Genomic DNA, 18674 nt, shown 5'->3' with positions numbered 1-18674 from the left:
ATGCCTAGAAGCCAGAGACGATCATCATTTTTCAGTTTTGTTAACATTCCATTGTAAACTCCAGTATTAACAGAGGCTCCATCAGCTGTAGTTGAAACTAGCAGTTAAGTGTACTTCTCTGCTGGAACTGAAAACTTTCCATCACCTTTGAATGCAACATCAATGCTCCTCTTTAGATTACTTGCATCTGCATTATCAAAGCTATCAATGTCCTATAAGGCAACAAAGAAATAAACTGGTGTACCTTCATCGACTATTCTCACTTTTATTGCCCAACTTTTATCACTAAGCACTGCAAAATCTATTGCTGAACATAAAAGCACTGCTACTTTCTCATAAATGGGTTCTACAATAACATTAATAAATTATTTCACTCTTTAGGCATTATCAAAATTTGAAATCATTTGTACCCTATTTTGTTTTTGCATTTTAGAGTTTGAAATGACAACTAAAGCTGTCCAACTACAGCAAGCAAATAAGATGTTTTAAGAAGCTTTCTGTATGCCTCCTTAGTTTGTGCTGGAAGCAAAAGGCCATCACTAGCAGTACCACTGGTGCCAGGAAGAATCTTCTCATTATCTTCAAGCAACTTTTTGAAGTCTTAAAAGCATAAATGTATAAACATATAAATTTTGCAATAAAATTTGTAATAAAACAACTTAATAACAACAGCAGAGCTTGAATTAATAAAATATATGGACAGTAGAATCTAGGTAAAATATAATCCTGGTGACAGATTACACATTTACCAAAAGTTATAATCTTTCTATACTGAAATGTATTTCTGATAGGTACTTATCTCCCTCACATAAATAGTTATTCTCATTCAGTGTTTCAATCTATATGCAAAAACATTTTTCACATGCCACAAGTTTTGAAGCTACCACCCATCTTTGAATTGACTGGTTAAAATGTGTCTCGCATGCAAATCATCATGTGACAACCCTCCACCAATAACAGTGCAACACATTCTCTTGAGGCATTTGACTCCCTCTATCACTTCGAGTTTTGGCAGAAAATGGAAGCACCAGTTTTCAGTGGGGAGGAAGTGTTATCAGAGGTAACTACCTATCGGAAGTACCTTTCACTTCTTTCCAGATCTTCTTGCTGTATTTAGCACAAAGCTTGTATTAAATTTTTGTTATAATGACTCTTTTAAGGTGTCCTTTGCAGAAGAAAATCCAATTTGTCCACCAAAATTCCATTTGCTGAATGTTGGCAACAAAACAAAGTTTTGCAGGCTAAACTGAGGCATGTTTACAATAGAAAGCAGAACCAGAAATGAACTATGATTAGCTCGAATCAGTATGAGAGCCCTTGCAGCCTTGTGTCATGTCAGTAAAAAAAAATGTGCTACTCCAAGTATTTTTTGTACAATGGAAGCATGTGAACATGTCATTTTTCTAAGTGTTTACACAGTATGCCAACCAGGAAAAACCTTAAAAGTGGAAAGAAAAATGTTTTTATTGTTTTTAACCATTTACTTAAATTTGTGAAATTGTACCTTTTGGGTTGTTTTACACCTCCTCGTTTTCCAGCTTTCAATCTTTTGGACCTAGAATATAAATCAAATCAAGCATTAGAAAGTAAGTAAATAAAACATAAGTTGATCAGTCTTAAGTTACCCTTTGTTTGTTCTCATGAATGAAAATCTTGTATTCTAAACCTAACAAACTTTTAAATAATAAATATTAGTTTGGACATTTAAAAACTTCTAATAACAAATTTTTTTAAATCTTGTAAAATTGAGCTGTAAAGTATATATATATATATTGTCATTATATATACAAGGTATTCACTGATTTCAAATGGGTAAAGTTAGCCCCATCAATAACTACAGGTTCAAGCATGAAAATGTTTATGAAGTTAAAGTTAACATTTCCTTATCTGAAAATGTATTTCCAGTACATACTCACCTCATCACACAAAATAGCTTGATTCCTCACACATTTGCCTTTCAGATTTACATGCCATTAGCCTTGAGCTAACTTCCACCTCATGTGTTTTTAGCATTAACTGCACTAGTGTATGATGACATCATTATTCAATGATAGCCCTTGAACAACAGGGAAGCAATAGAACCTCCTTGACCCCAAGCACCCACTTAGTGCTTGTGATCAAAGTAACTTCACTCTCAGATGAGGAAAAAGAAAGTGCGCAAGAAGTGGGGAGGATGGGTGGGAAGAGGTAAGAATCTATTGGAAATACATTTTCATGTAAAGAAAATGTTAATTTCTGAGATGAAACCTCACCTCCAAACACAGAATAGCTAGAATCTCACACTGAAATGGTGGAGGGGCCAGTGCTAACATAAACCTTTAGAAATCACCTAAAAGAAAGCCCATGGAGAGTAACACCCAATGACAGGGGCTTCATAGGGGCACACCTCCGGGAAATCTCATCTCATTTTGACCAGGGTATACTATTCACATGGAAGGAAAAGAGGGAAATTCAAAATAGCCCCAGGTGTTGCAGTGATGGGCAGAAGGTTTCATGACCAACTGAGCACCTGTACACAACTGGTCAGTGAGCTAAGAAGAGTAGCATGGTTAAGACACAATCAGACCTTACAGTGTGTATCTGACCTCAACTCAACTGGACAGACAGAGACAAGGGTGAGGATTCCATCCTGCTGCAGGGAAAGGCACAATAGCTGTTTGAGGAATGACAGTGCCATCTACTTCCCACTGTATTGTGCTGTATACATTTAATTAGGAACTCTCCAAGATCCACCATCCCAGTGGCTAGGAAATGTAAGTGGCAAGGGTCTCCTGTTCTCCACTTGAAGAAGAGGGAGAGAATTTGTGTTAGGGAGACTCGGAGAAGTGCCCAGATCCTTAGCAGACACCTGCCAGAAAGTCGTTCACTGGAGACAGTGCAATGGGTGACCACAAAACCCTATATTTAAAAGCCAGCAAGCATGAGCCAAAGAAGTGGGCAGGGACTTTGCTGGTGCTGGGTTTTTTCCATGCTAGTCCATGGAAAGTACAATCTGGATTAGGCAATTGAGTAATTGTAATATCACAAGGATACCTCTAGTGGTCTTGTGGAACACCCCATATTGACAGTGGGAACTGGCAGAGCCAGGGTGAGTGGGTTAAGTGGTTTCTGTTACCCCTGGCTCAAGACAGATTTTGAGAAATAAGCATACCCTTGGAGACAACACCAGCCACCTAGCAGGATCCTATAAGAGGGAAGAGGGTGAGACAAGAGTAATGTAAAAGAAAATGTATTTACTCTTCTCAAAGATAATGAGTAGTTTTATTAAAGAACAGTGACTGAAGGGAGTCAAAATCCTGCAGGGGACAAAACAGCCAGATGATGAAAATAATGGGAAACAAAAGTGTATGGATTTGTCCACACACCGGCCTGAAGGTTCTCATCCAAGGGTTGGTGAAAATGAAATGCAAGAATGAGACAGTTGATGAATCTGATGCGATGAAATGTGAAATAAATACCACCCAAACAGCTGAAGTCTCAGGAACAAAAGGTCCAGTATGGGTTGAGGAGGAAGTAAGTATGGTGAAAGAGAGTGTGGGAAGCATTGATGTTATATACGTCTGAACTAAAGCAACCACAGGTGAGAAGGAGAAGGAAATGTTTTATCAGAAAAAGATGGCATAATGAAGCCAATGACTCAAATGCAACACGTAAAACCACATCAAGGTCCCAGTCAGGTACAGGAGTAGGATGAGGAGGTCAGTGAAGAAGGAAGGATCAGAACAAAGTGAGAGGAGAGAGAAAGAAGGAAAAAACTGATGGGAAAGAAAAAATGTAATTTATAAATCATCCAATAACCAGCAATAGTGGAAACAGACAGTTGAACAACCAAGTCAAAAAGGCTGAAAGGTGGGCCACAGACAGATGACCCAGAGGAAGGGAGTGGCTGATAGACAGAGTCGATGGACAAGATGAATAGGATAAGAAAAGGCTACATGACTGGATAGTCAATCCCTGTAGGCAATGGACCAGACAAGTCCAACATATGATGATGATGAAGAGACAATACACCTGGGTGAAAGAGGGATGTTTGTCATTAGAGCAAGAGAGAGCAGGAATGGGGCAGAGAAGGGCCTGGATACCAAATGATGAAGGAGAGGAAATCAGGATTGCACTGGCCAAAGAGATGCCACCAACAGGACCTGACAAAGAGTGTCTTATATCAAAAGAAGACACGAGTGAGAAGACAAACAGAAAGATAGGCATACAGACCAGTCTTGTCTGAGATCATCAACCATCAGGACTAAAGGATGAGAAACTGGGAATCAGAAGAAGAGAAGTTTGTATTGAAAAGAGTGAGAAAGGCAATGATAAGAGAAGAACCCAACTGAGAGCAAACCCAATAAAAACCTGAGGGTGTAGAGACCACTCCATGGATGAAACTCTGTCCAGCAAAGAGAAGAGATCTGCCACCAAGTTCAAAATCCCTGGCAGATGACAAATTGTCTTCTTGGGGATCATAAAGAGAGAGAGAGATGAGAATAATAACCTGGACTAGGGGTTTGTATTCTCTCAAAAGTATTCTTGACCAAGAGATCTGAGACTGCCTCCTCAAGATGCTGTAGATAAACGGAATCGTAAGGAGGAGGAAAGAAAACCAGAAAAAAGAGAAGAAAGAAAAGTGGAGAGAAAGGCCATGAGTAAGAACCTGAAAAAACCATTGTTGGCCAAAATGAAGATCAAAGTGGAAGTTACTGTCACTTAAGAATTCATTATGGTAGGTAATCACCTGAAATTAAATAAACCATGCTGGTTATGTGAAACACAAACATAAACATGTAAACTTGAAAAAAATATTAACTCAGTCATAAATTATTGCAAATCTCAAGTAATTAATTAACAATGTTGGAACACATCTGTTCTAAACAATGCCGAAGAAAGGAATGAAGTTAATTTGAACGCAATTGTTTAGCAACAGAGCAAGGAGGTTATATCACCCTCCTACTGGTGTAGGGCTATTGTTGCATTATGATGGCATCATGCATTAGCACATTTTAAATTAAATGTGTTTCTTGGGTGGGAGGTAGCTTAATGCTAGTGACACGCACATCTAAGGCATATATAAGAAAAAAATCACACTATTCTGTATGATGAAGTGAGGTAAGGTATCATCTCGGAAGTAAAAAAGTTTCATAGCATTAAGCAGTATAAGTAAGGCTGATAAGCAACTATTTAAATGTAAAAGTAGAAGTCTTTAGAAGAGCAAACTTTTTCAAAGAAAAGTAAAGCATAAGCTCATATTAATTAACTTTGTTAATATTTACTCTTTTGCAATTGCATGTGTTTGTGTAGAGAAAATGATAGATACTATGTACTGACAAATGTTTTGTCAATATTCTACATACCAAAGAAAAAATACAATAACAAATGCCATTTAATACACATAACTGATGACAATTTAAAAATAATATTTCAAAAACAGTAATGACATCTTATATATTAGACCTAAAAACAGGCAAACTTGTCAATGTTAGAATAGGTTGTATAAAAACCAAACAATTATAATAAAAGTGAAGAAAAGATTCAGCACACACACATATAAAGAAAGCAAGCAAGAAAGTTCTTTTAACACTTTCACTAAGGGTATCTTTTTCTGTACATGTCACAAGGTTTTAGTGAGTTACATTAAAGTTTAATAAAACTATTTTATTACCATGGTATTTAATAGTATATAAGTTCTAAGTTCTTAATTTTATATGGCATTACTTAAAAAAGTCCTGAATTTCCCCTAATTTCTCTAATTTATTTACCACCCCTCCAAGAAGTACAAAATGTAAGGTAAATTACATATTATAATATTATCATTGCTCAGGCAAAACATAATTTTTATAGCCTTCAATCTTATTTAGTTACAGAGCCATAAAATAGGAAATCAGACTCCTCTTGACACACCCATCTGTCACATCCTCTATTTCAGAAATTGCCAATAGTTCTCTCTGATATTTAATACTATATTATTTATAAACAATTGAAAGCCAAAGTTTTGATTTATCAAATGACATATTATTATGTTGTTTTCTGTACAGAGAATTGTCTATTTCACTTCTAGTTCAAACTTTATTCCCAAGATAAGCACATTGACGAGCTTAGTTGAATTTTTAACAACTCTTGTCGCATAGTTAGAAAGCCATAAATATTGTGATAGCTATGGGACATTGACTACCTTTTTGCATGCAACTGTTCTTTGTGCATTATTTAATTAAATAAAAAAAATGGTTAATGCAGTAATACTATTAGTTTCATCAACAGTCAACAGCCAAAAAAAAACAACAAAAGACAACCCAGGTGTATTCTTTATCTATTCTTATAAAAGTAACTAAAACGCAAAAATTGGGAACCTTTTAGGTTAGATAAGGTTAAATTAAGCAAAATAGAGAATAATAACAAGAAAACTTTTTCATGAGGCACACTTGCAAGTAGTCCATATATCATGCAATAGGGTAATGTTAGCTCCATATTTGCCAAGTGATTTACAAATTTTATGGCAGGAATATCAGTTAGACATACTTGAATGGGCAATAAAACAATAACATTTAAGTATAAACAGGTGTATACTGTTACGAATTTAAACAAATGTAGTTTCATGTTACAATTTGAAGTTATTATAGAAAGAAAAAAGGATAATTTAGATTCCTTTCAAATTTTGTTTTGGCAGTTACAAGGTCAGTCAATTTGACTGACCTCATATTGAGTTAGGGTTGAGAAATAACCCATAAAATATAAAGTTTTACTGCAAAAAAGTTTGACATTTATTGACGAGGTTTTAGAGATTAATCTTAACATGAAAATCACTATGCACTTGGAGCAGTCAATGCTTTGATTCCATATATTCATGGAGAAATTTTTAATTAAAATCCTTCATTAAAAATTCAGATTTTTTTGTCTACAAATGGCTTTTAATGATTTCTAAAAGCTTGTGAAGATACAAAAAATATTAGACGTTATAGTATGGAAACTATAAATGTCAATTAGCCAATTTGACTGAGCATTTAGAGAGAGATTTAAATGATACAAGTTTGAAGTTGATCATGCAAAATACAATCCATAATAGGAATGAATGATGCATAGATTTCTTTATCATCCACAGAAACTTTATTCTCTAACTGCACTCATTATTCCTTTTCCCAGAGGCTTAGAAAAATTACATAAACGTTAATAACGGTAAGTAGTGTCCAGAAAAAAAACAAAATATAAGAATATATCATATAGTCAATATCTAAGCTAAAAATTGTTATTCTCAGAATATCAATGTCAAGAACCAAAGTTTCAACCTGAACAGCACCTGATGCACACACAGATGATCATTTTTGCAAACCTTTAGAATCTATGTATAACTAAACTTTAACTACTGACCAACTAAGAGGATTTACTGTCATTTTCATACTTTATCTGTAGCTGAAATTGTGGAACATGTTCAAAAATGTCAGGATGAAAATTATATTGTAATAATTAATGCTCATATTCATATGACATATGAATATGAGCATCTCTGAAACCTCTTGTAATGTCCAAAATACTTCCATGCCTGTGATATACATTACTGAACATGAAACCCTCTCCAACATGAAAATGGCAAAGCAACCAAGTACTGACGGGTCTGTATTGGCTTAGTTTTGTGTTTTTATTGAATTGAAAAATTATATCATGAATGTCAACTGTATGGCAAGACTGCTCATTATATTACATTAAACTTCCTTCCTCCTAAAACAGGCTATAACAATACATAGAACAACAGGTACAATGCAACAAAACTGACTCAGCATTTGGTCGACAATTATTTAAAATGTCTGTATTACAACATTATTCAAAAACTACACATACATAAAGTAATTTCACAACACCCTACTTTTCTAAAACTTGCTATATAGAAATATTCTATTAGTATTAAAATACTCAACAAATTTTTACTTGAACCAATTGAATGCTAGCATGATTTTTAACAAAAATACAGCATACTAACCTCAAAACTCTTGCAGGTAGACCCAATTTACGCCTTTCTTCTGCATACTTTTGTTGCAGACGAAGAGCATCTACTACTCTATTACAAGTTAGCCCATTTTTCACTCCACATGATTTCAAGTGTGACTGGTATGTCTACAATTGAACAGATACATTTCATACATCTTTACTGTAGTTAAAGCCTTAGTTCAAACCTAGTACACCTACACAAATTTCATACACATTTCTCAAGTATAAAATTTCGGTACTAACTTGGAAAAAAACATTGAACTCAAATTAAAACATCCAGCTGATATCATTTCACTATTATATTATCATTTTCTACAAAAGCTTAACTGTACCTACTTCTGTAAAAACACCTTGGACACATCTTTGTACCAGTATCAATATACTGAATAGGCTGTCACTCCTAACATTTAACTAAATATTAACTAAAATTAGCATGTGCAGTATCGTGTATTTAAAAATATAAAAGCATAGACACCAAGGCATATTAGCAGTAGTAAATAAAATTAATATGACAAAAGAACTATTAAAAAAAAAGATATTTCAGTCTGATCAGATAGGTTGATTACAAGTTTACTTAGTAGACTTGGCAGTGCACTTCTCTTGTAGAAAACCCATCAGTTATTTGGAACTAGTAACAGAAATTCTTCAAAACTCTGTGCTTAAAAATATTACACTAAGGTAGCAACACCTAACACTGCCGATGTTTTTAACAATCTTAACTATCTAAATATGATTTTCTGGTATGAACAGTGCATTAAATAATTTCAATCACATTTTACTTTAATGGAGGTTGCTACTTCACCTTTTGCTTATTACTACAGCTTATTAGAGCCAGCTGAATTAGAACTCTCAAAATCACAATTTAAGCATACACAACATAAGATGACATGGTATGTTATGCCAAACATGACAAAACATGGAAGTTTTACATAAACAACGAAAACACATTAAAAGAAATCATAAAATATTCCGACATTTGTAATTTCCAAACAGTTGGTAGCTTTGAGGAGTTCGTGTTTCATCGGCTTTATATTTTTATAGACTAGATACATAAATATAATAACATTTAAATTTCCACATTTTTTAGACTTATCAGAGTTGATAAAGTTCCAAATACATAGCTTAGTAGTAAGTTGACAAACAACAATTTACTATTGCATTAGCATAGTGTGCTTCCATATACAAGTATGGAATAAATATCATAAATCCATATTTTCTCAAAAACATTAAAATGTAATTATCTGTTCATAAGTTTTTAGAGAACTTAATAGCAAAAAGCTCCTCACTGTGAAACTCTGGGTTATCACACACACATTAAAGATAGTAGTTTTTTACTTTTTTTCATCCACTATCTTTTATCAAATTAGTTGAAAGATTAAAATTTCTACATTATTGAATCAATGGGACTGGTATAAAAACAAGTCAGTAATTTAAGATATAATTGTAAGTCTTCAGAGAGTAAGAATAGTTTTAAACATAAGTGAGAAAAAACTTAATTTGTTTGGGATTTTACTTAGAATGAGCCAACACCACTACAACAGAAATTCACAATATTATGGATTAATCATACACTTACAAACCAAACACCAGTGTGGCCACAGCATATTAACATAATAAGGACAACAGATCATACATTTACAAACCAACCCGCAGTGTGGCCACTGTCTTAATATCAATAAAGGTAATAAACATTCCACTTACAAAACATTTTACTACTTCTATTAAAACTTACATTATCTGATGCAAAACACTTAAAACATAATGGGCAGTCAAAAACAGGTGTTTTATTCCCAGAACCAGTCTCCATTCTGTACCACTGATTTTGGCATGTGAAATTACAATCAATACATCTGAAAAAAAAAAGGAGGTGAAATAAACAGTATAATCAAGAAATCATTTTGCTACTGAACAGATTCAAACACTAAAAAAAAAGTGCAAACAGGCTTTCAAAATGTAATGGTTTTCTACAAAATTACAATTAATTTAATAAAAATTAACTGGTTTAAGTGTTTCATTTCAAATATTTAGAGGTTACCACTAATGCACTTACAGTGTTCCATAACTTACATCTTCATACTGTTTATTATAGACAAAACATTGACAAAAATGTGTGTCCTTTTTATACATATTCTGTACTGTTCAGTATATCCTTATATTTTTTAATGTTAACAACAATTCAACTAACAAGTTTTTAACAAGTGTTCAGAATTAATTACTGCCTATCAAATGAGCTTGAGAACTTGTTATAAAAACAAAACTTTCAAATGAACTTATTTATTGGGCTAAAGATACTAAGAATTCACAACTCATACTTACACCATGGTTTTTTCTATTTATGAGCAGATTTAAACAAAAACTTTAATCAATTAAGTTAAACATTTGGCAACAGCATATTCATGTTATTTTGTGGTAAATTTCTGTAAATTTTAGACACATCCTGAGTGAGAACTGTCTTAACTGCTAGCTGGTAAGAACTATGATGCAACAATTTTTTTTAAATTGGGTAGGTTCTCATGTTTTTGCATTTTTCCTATTGTCAAATCTCTAATGCCTTCAGACATTTGTGAGCAAAGTGAAGGTTACTATATGTACTTATCCACATTCAGATTTACTTTCTTTCATCTGTTTCGAAACTGAATTATGCCATTGAGCCAGTGTGACATCCCTATGGAATGTGATTAGTATTATTCAGAAGCATTGAAATTCATGTTTTGGTGAAGAAGAGAAACTAAATAAATGACCAGTTAGTTCATTGAATAATAAGGGATAATGAATTGTGACAGTAGGTTACATGTTACTAACACTTATAGTATAATTGGTTATCAGTGCGAAATAAAGGACTACACAACAAAATCAAAGAAACAGTTCATATTTCACCATTGTATGAGGCCTACTTTTTTATTTGCTTCACTCTTCCAAACAGCATGGAAAAGCTACAAATTCAGTGAACTTAGTCTGCTACATCTTTTTTTTTTTTTTTCACTAAAATCCACATTTTGGTGAAGAAAACAAATTAACAACTACGCAATTATACCTGTTTAAACTATCACAACTTTCTAAATTAACAGTTAGGTCACATGTGAATTATTCAATATTTTATGAGTCTAATAGTTTGCAAAGACAATCACTTATATATACTTGACACAGTGTGTGAAAGTACCACATCCCCACAGGGATATTTAAGTTTTCTGGTTCTAGTGGAAATTTAAAAGTAAACCTGTACTAGTAAACACAAGCAGACATAGGAAATAGCAGTTAATTTTACTGCATAATAATGGATCACACACACACACACACATAATGGGTAGTAATACATGCAAGTCATTTAGAGAAACTTTTGGGTGCTACTATAGCGTGAGGTCTACCGCCATATGTCGCCTACCCAGGTGCAGCCTGAGGTCTATCGCGTGATGGCCTTTCCATCTGAGAATAGGGCACACAAAATTCTGCCCAGTTGCCTTTTTCCCTGTTCTAACTTTGGGCAAATATTTCATATCTCTCCAGGAAAGCATCCATGTCATTATTCTGTTTATCAAATTTGGGCAGCTTAGGTCAGTTGGCCCTAACTCCATTGTCATTCTTCGGTTCTCAATCTTTTTGTTGGATGAGCCTGGCAATCTCAATTTGTGCTCTTATTTTCTCTATTTCAAGTCTCCTATTTTCTTCTTTCTCTATTTGGATTTGTATTTTATGCTCACATTCTTCTTTCAGTCTTTCTCTTTCTACCCCTCTTCTCTCCTCTATTGAAGCTCTTCTCTCTCTCCAAGTCTTGTTGTTGTTTAACCTTATCTGCTTCGGCATCATTTAATGCACATGTCACGAGGTTTTAGTGGCTTACATTCAAAATGTTATTAAATTACTTTTTGTTTATGTTATACCGATTAGTATAGCATAAAATCTTAGCTAATAATCCATATTTTAATAGTATATAAGTTTTAAGTTATTAATTTTGTAAGGCAATATTTTTAAAAAATCCTGAATTTCTCAAATGGTGAGCCATCCCATCTTCTCTGTTTTATTCACCACCCCTCCAATAAGAACGAAATTTAACGTAAATTACTCACTTTAAAATCGTCATTGCTCGGACAGACCATAATATTTTTAGCTTTCAATTTTGTTTGGTTACAAAGCCATCAAATAGAAAATCAGACCCCCTCTTTCCACACCCACCTGTCACATCCTCTCTTTCAGAATTTATTAATGGTTCTTTTTGACGTTTAATTCTATATTATCTATAACCTATAGAAAGCCAAAGTTTTCTTCAGAACAGAAAATTGTCAATTTCATTTTTAGTAGAAGCTTCATTCCCACAGACAACGACTAGCTTGGATGAATTTGCAACGGCTCTTGTCACATTGCTAGAAAGCCAGAAAAATTGTGATAGGTAGAGGAAATCCTCTGCTTTTTGCATGTTATTATTACTCAATGTCCTTTGGTGCATCCCTCCAGTAAAACAGCGGTATGTCTGTAGACTTACAATGCTAGAATCCGGGTTTCGATACTCATGGTGGGCAGAGCACAGATAGCCCATTGTGTAGCTTTGTGCTTAATTACAAACAAACAAACATTATTGGTGCATTTTGATTAAATATAAATTATTTGTGCATTACTACCATTAGTATAAAAAAGTAGGGTTAAGTGTCATCAACAGTCGACAGCAAAAGCAACTCTATTTCTTGTTTATTCTTTATTATAAAAGTGACTAAAATGTAAAAATAGGTATCTCTTTAGGTTAGATTAGGCAAAATAAATAGTAATGATAATACAATAAAAATGTTTCAAGAGGCACACACGCGAGCAGCTCGGGTAACGTAATTCCATAGTGTAATGTGAGCTGCACATTTCCCAAATGATTTACAACTTATAATGTCGCGAATAATAGTTATACATCTTCAAATGGCAATTAAAGGGCAATAAAACAATAACATTTAATTATAAATAGATGTATATATTGTTACGAGTTTATGTTACTTAGGATAAAGGGATGTAGTTTCATGCTACAATTTGAAGTCATTCTAGGATGAAAAAGAAGGTAATTTAGCTTTATTTCTATATTTTTTATGGTTATGAGGTCAGTCAAATTGACCAACCTTGTATAGAGTTAAGGTAGAGAAAATAACAGATAAAATATAGTTTTAATAGCAACAAACATTTGATCAAAATATATACAAGAACAATCGTATATACAATTGTGAATAGATAATGCCACTACATTTCTTTATAAGACATAAGTGGTGTTACTTGGAGACCTATGAACACAGTCTTAGGCACCACCACCACCAGCTAACATCGTGGTTGAAGCCATGCCTTAAATACATTGCTAAAAACCAAGAGTTTGCATTAATGGTTCAATCTCTGAGCGCAAGATACATTTTGGTTATGATTTATAATTATTTCCAACCAGCTGTAGAGATACTGGTTGGTGCCTAAAGGAGAAGTAACTGAAATCAGAAATGTAGCTAGTTACTTCAGTGCCAACGAATACATGACTCCCAGTACTTTTTCATCATGGCATCCAGCATCTGTAATCCACCAGCAACTCTAAAGCAGCTGGTGAAACTTGCATTACAGTGGGAACAATGTTTAATTAACATTGGCAACATTCTGATGTTTGATTAAGCATTTGAAGATGCAGTTAAAAATATAAGTATGGTATTTCATCGTCTGACACAAACATGTTTGAAATTGAAATCAGAGAAATGTTCTCTTTAGCAGATGCTTGTACAATTTATCAGATACTCGGAGAGTAGGAACAGTGTTTATGAATCTTACTAATTACAAACAGTAGCAGTCTAGCCTAAATCTATGAGCAGGATTCCCAAATGAGAGCATAACTACCAGAAAACTTGAGGATATATGGTCCACTCCATGGGAATGACCTTGTGGGGATGCAATAACCAATCTGCAACAAGATTCAAAGTACTGGGAATATGACAAGCCTAGAGCTGTATCTGGTGCTCACGTGAATAGGGGATTCAGAGTCTGAAAACAAAGGACCTGGCTTTGGTACCCATTGCTTCATGATGTACGACACAACTGTGGAGTTATCAGAATGTACCATAACAACATTCCCCCTCAGAAGATGGAGGAAATGAAATATAGCTTAGTTAAAAATTAAGAGCTCCAAAACGTTGACATGAAGCCCGGATACAGTCAACAATTAACTCCCAGAAATCTTCTGGGAATCGAGATATGCACCCCAACCCACAAGAGAAGCATCAGCAAAAAACATACAGGTCCGGACGAGGTGGAAGAAGAACACAAGCTGCAGTATTGTCTCTGTCCAAGCAATTAATCCAAGGGATCCGATTGGAAGTTCCATCAATCATGTAATTCCCACTGTGAACATGTGAGCACCACCAAGAGGTGTGAGAGCTTCCAAGAAAGCCCACATCCCAAAACAAATGGAACCTCTCGATCTGGAAAATAATGAGAATATAAGATCTTGATGACCAACTGCTCCATATCATAATGAGATAGTGGAGAAGGCTGAGCCCGACTGAGGTGGGAATTAAAGAAAACTCCCAAATGTAGAGGTACTGTGTAGAGGAAAGGATGGCCTTCTCCACTTTGATTAACCATTCCACATGAGATGCCTCAAACAGCTGTGGTCGAAAGATACCAAACAAGGAGTCAAAAGAAGCCAATCGTCCATATACTGATGAGACAGGTGTCCCAATGAATGGAAATGTCGATCAAAGATTTTGACTCCTCAATAAAACATGTAAGAAGCCAGGGCAAGACCAAATGAGAAGGTCCAGAACTGGAAAACATGCTCCTCGTAGGTGAACTGAAGAAAATGATGTGAGAATGGAGAAATGGGAATGTGATGGTATGCATCTGCCATGTTAGACTTGGTCATTCAAAGATCTGGAATGAAAATCCAAAAATAGGACAGAAACGACTCCATGGAGAAACGAGGAGGATTCAGAAACAGATTTAGATGGAAAAGGTCAATGATGGGTCTCCAATCCCCAGTCTTTTTGGGGGACAGTGAAAAGCTGAGAGTAAAAACTCAACTGAATGGGAAACATCAACTTGATAGCTTCCTTGAGAAGAAGGTCTCTCAGTGCCTCGGACAGATGGCTGCTAGAGACAGGATCCCTTGGAAGAGGGAAAAGGAACTGAAGACAAGGAAAGAGGAGGAGGCGACCAGAACTGAAGAGAAAGACCCTCTGACAAAACCCACTGAACCGACGGAGCAGTAGTGAAGGTCTTCCAACTGTTGACAAAAGGGTGGAGCCTGGCCGTCACAAGATCTGATTCCAGTGTGTAGTCAACTTTACCACTGTCGACGTTCTTGATTGTCACGGGAAAATGAGGGTAAAGACGAGAACATATGTGGGTAAAAGACAGGCATGGAAGCTGATGAACGGAAAACAGGAATTGTCTCAGGAGATGAGGAGGAAGGTTGTGATAAACGACTAGCTAGGGAAGATAAGGAAGTATGTAACCTGGCCACAATAACATGGAACAGCCCAAAACACTGTGTTCCACAAACATGGAGCCATACTTAAGTCCATGAGTAAAGATGGGGTGAGGCATCTCTTCCCAACAACAAAGCAGCCAAATAAGTAGGGAAATGGTCAAAATTGACCACAGAAGGGATCTGAGGTCCTCTGAAAAATTGTCGGATGAAAGATGAAAGGACTCAGATACAAAATGCACTGAGGAGAGGTAATGCAAAATGTTAGTAAGTGAAAGACGACTCCTCAAAGACTGTGCCTGTGAAAATGAAACAGAAGCCTCAGGGTTAGAACTACGGAGGGAATTGTTGAGAATCCAAATATGTATTTGATGAGTGATGTCAAGCTAAACCTGTTGGTCAGAAACTTGAAAGGATCAAGGCATATAAACCCCCCAATCTTAACTGTGATAAAAACTGGTGTGCATGAACTTCAATGTCAGGTGAAGAGGGAAACATTAAATAATCTGAGTTAGGAATCTCACACAAAAGGGAAGGAGAGACATAATAGGAAACAGAAGAAACATTCAAAATGTGAAAAACCTGTGTAATTAATTATGGAAAAGAAGTAGAAGGACGAACATCCTCCAAAGGTGCAGGATGTGGCTGCATGGCAAATAAAGGAATAGGTAAAAGCCGGTCTAAATCTTTCTCATCTGGAACAATCTCATCAGCCTGCAGAGTCACCAGCCATTGTGGAGAAGGCCCAGGCCTCATGTAAGAAGTCAACTCCCAACCAACCAAGGCAGACAACCTCAATCCTAAAGCTTGGGTAACAGAAGTTTGTGTGTCACCAGTAACTTTAGGATCCATGGTTGTAAATCACAGTAAATTACAAGTTATAAGAATATGAACCAAGTCCAAAATATCAGGAAAAAAATTATTGAAACCTTAAAGCAAGCAAGGAACACGTCTAACTTGTATTGTACCAATCAAGAAAGTGAGGTTCATGTAAATTAGTAAAGAGGGAGCCAGCGGCTCTATGAAACTGTGTCGTGCTTCTATTGGGGAAGGGTTGTCACATGCTCTGTGCATGCTAACAGAGCAGCTAAAACTTGTGGGGAATAAAGGCTAGTACATCAAGCGAGAAAATATCTTTTCAATGCATTAGAGGTCAGTGGAAGATCAAGAAAAGTTATTGTGTGAGAAGAGGTATGTATCATATCAGAATACTTTCTTTTGATGATTTTGTGAATACTATGCTGTTTGACGACTGATATGTTTGGTTAAGCCCAAACCTACATGGTAAAGTAATATAAAATTTACAGAAATTATGTATTATCAAAATATTCACATTGATTTTCAAAAAAGTTGTTATTAATAAACATTAGTAGGATTGCAACTTGTAATTTTTTTATATTAAAAATCTCATTTTGGCCAAAAAAATAGAAAGTTCATGTTCAGTGGTAAATTTTAATTAAATATTTATTTTTATATTAAAACTCACCTATAGATGCAGGAGAAGTATAAAATACAGGTTGATATTTAACATAGTATTGGACATACATTAGGTTCTCTAGTAAAAACTACATTTCACATTAATAGTTCTCATTCCTTTGTGGTGTAATTCTGATTCAAAAATTGTTTTCCCAAGAACAGTGACTTTAATAGCCATGTAGTAAAAACCAACATAAATATTAACAAGATAAACAAGTGAATGTGGATTAAAAGTTTTTAAACTGAAATACAGTCAGTTTCTATGTTAAAAAGACAATCACATTAGGTTAAAGCTTTCATAAGAAAGGTATTTTGAAGGAATAAAATCTGGAAATGGTAATAACATTAAATTTCAATACAAGTTTCATATAACAATCCTTACATTTTAAAATCAATAAGTTTTTACTTTTTAACTAAACTTCATATATTAAATACACTAAACACTTAGAATATTATCTTTAAAGCAACCTACAACAGTACTTTGATCACACTAGTGAAATTATGGTGTGCATTGCATTACTTTGTATCTACTATTTTCTCCCATAATTTCTAAGTTATTTGATTTAAATAAATTTCTTTATCATTCTAGCCTTAAATTTATATTTAAGAAAATCCATGCACAAAACAGATAATTTCCTACACATATACTTAAGCAGACTGGCAAATATATATATATATATGTTTTAAAAAACACTACCCTCTAGCATGAATTCTTTGCCATAAATAGTAAAAAGCATGCATGGTGTAAAACATTTTCAATCAAAATAAACTGCAGAAAAATTCCTAAATTTGACTTTTGAACACAAGTAAAGGAAAAATATCTATTATATTTCAGTCAGTGCTCTATATAGTTATATCAGAGGTATTGTATATATAGGCTGATAAACATATAAGCAGATACAATAAATTTTTCCCCTGTTATATTAAGATAAAGGAATATGGGAGATTATTTGGAATTGTGAAAATTTATGTGTACACTTATCTGATACATTCATCAGAAAATTACTGAATATTTTTCATGTATTTTTTAAACAATGACAAAAAACCTAAATCAAGATAAATATTTCATATATTTAATACAAGTTTACATTGAGACAGATTTTGTTTTTAAACCAAAAATATGCTTCTCAAAAATGTACATAAATTGTACTTCAACATTGCAATGAAAATGCAGATTTTTGAATTAAATCTACTTGATTTCACATAAATGTATCTCATGCAGGACAGTACATATTTGTATCTAGAGTACTTTGATTGGCCAGATGGAGATAACGACATCGAAGAACTTTTGCAGCTGCTTTTGGTTGTCTCTCTCGAGTAAAGATTCCTTTTTTGTTTCCAACAACTCTGTTTATTTCTAAAACGAAATTAAAACAATTAATGTAAAGACTTACACTTGAAAATTACAACAAAATTGATACATTACAAACACACTAGAAAGTGATATGATTGAATTAACATTCCACTAAATTTAACACTGTCTCTTAAGCTATACACTTAACTTTGGTGTTTTTCTTTTTTGTAGTGAAATAAAGTATCATTATATCATTATCATAATTTGAATTAATTATCAGTTGTTTCTCATGATACACTGCTATATCATTGAGCAATTATATCAATGGAACAATTTTCTTCTTCAAAAATAGCAAATCCTTGAAAAAAAGCAAAAGTTCTAGGAAAGTAGAGATGTTTGTGGGAAAACAAATTTTGTGCAGTGATTACTAAGTCCAGTCTGGAAGCATTTGTAAATATTTTTGCAACTGGTATGTCCATTAATGTGATTTAATAAACAGAATACAAATAG

At 34.3% G+C, this 18674-nt stretch overlaps 2 protein-coding genes across 9 annotated transcripts in view; both read right to left on the bottom strand.

The window, feature by feature from the left end:
* Positions 1-448: 448 nt before the first annotated feature.
* Positions 449-14297, bottom strand: LOC106473250. Its single transcript, XM_013933937.1, has 5 exons — positions 14203-14297; positions 9701-9818; positions 7961-8094; positions 1485-1555; positions 449-600 (listed from the first exon to the last, which is right to left on the bottom strand). Exons 1-5 carry the CDS (start codon positions 14295-14297, stop codon positions 449-451), a joined length of 570 nt encoding a protein of 189 aa, XP_013789391.1.
* A 2543-nt stretch (positions 14298-16840) lies between these two features.
* The window catches only part of LOC106473249 (beta-glucuronidase-like), a 36120-nt gene continuing 34286 nt past the window's right edge, over positions 16841-18674 (bottom strand). For all 8 annotated transcript variants that reach the window (XM_022401725.1, XM_022401718.1, XM_022401719.1 and 5 more), the window contains one exon: positions 16841-18227. In XM_022401725.1, the coding sequence (XP_022257433.1) occupies positions 18085-18227 (143 nt within the window). In that variant the 3' untranslated portion in view covers positions 16841-18084. The remainder of the gene's footprint in view (positions 18228-18674) is intronic.

Source organism: Limulus polyphemus, unplaced genomic scaffold (genome assembly GCF_000517525.1).
Source record: "Limulus polyphemus unplaced genomic scaffold, Limulus_polyphemus-2.1.2 Scaffold6004, whole genome shotgun sequence".
Lineage (NCBI taxonomy): Eukaryota > Metazoa > Arthropoda > Merostomata > Xiphosura > Limulidae > Limulus > Limulus polyphemus.
Note: the sequence above shows the minus strand (reverse complement) of the source record. Positions and strands in the feature narration are given on the sequence as shown.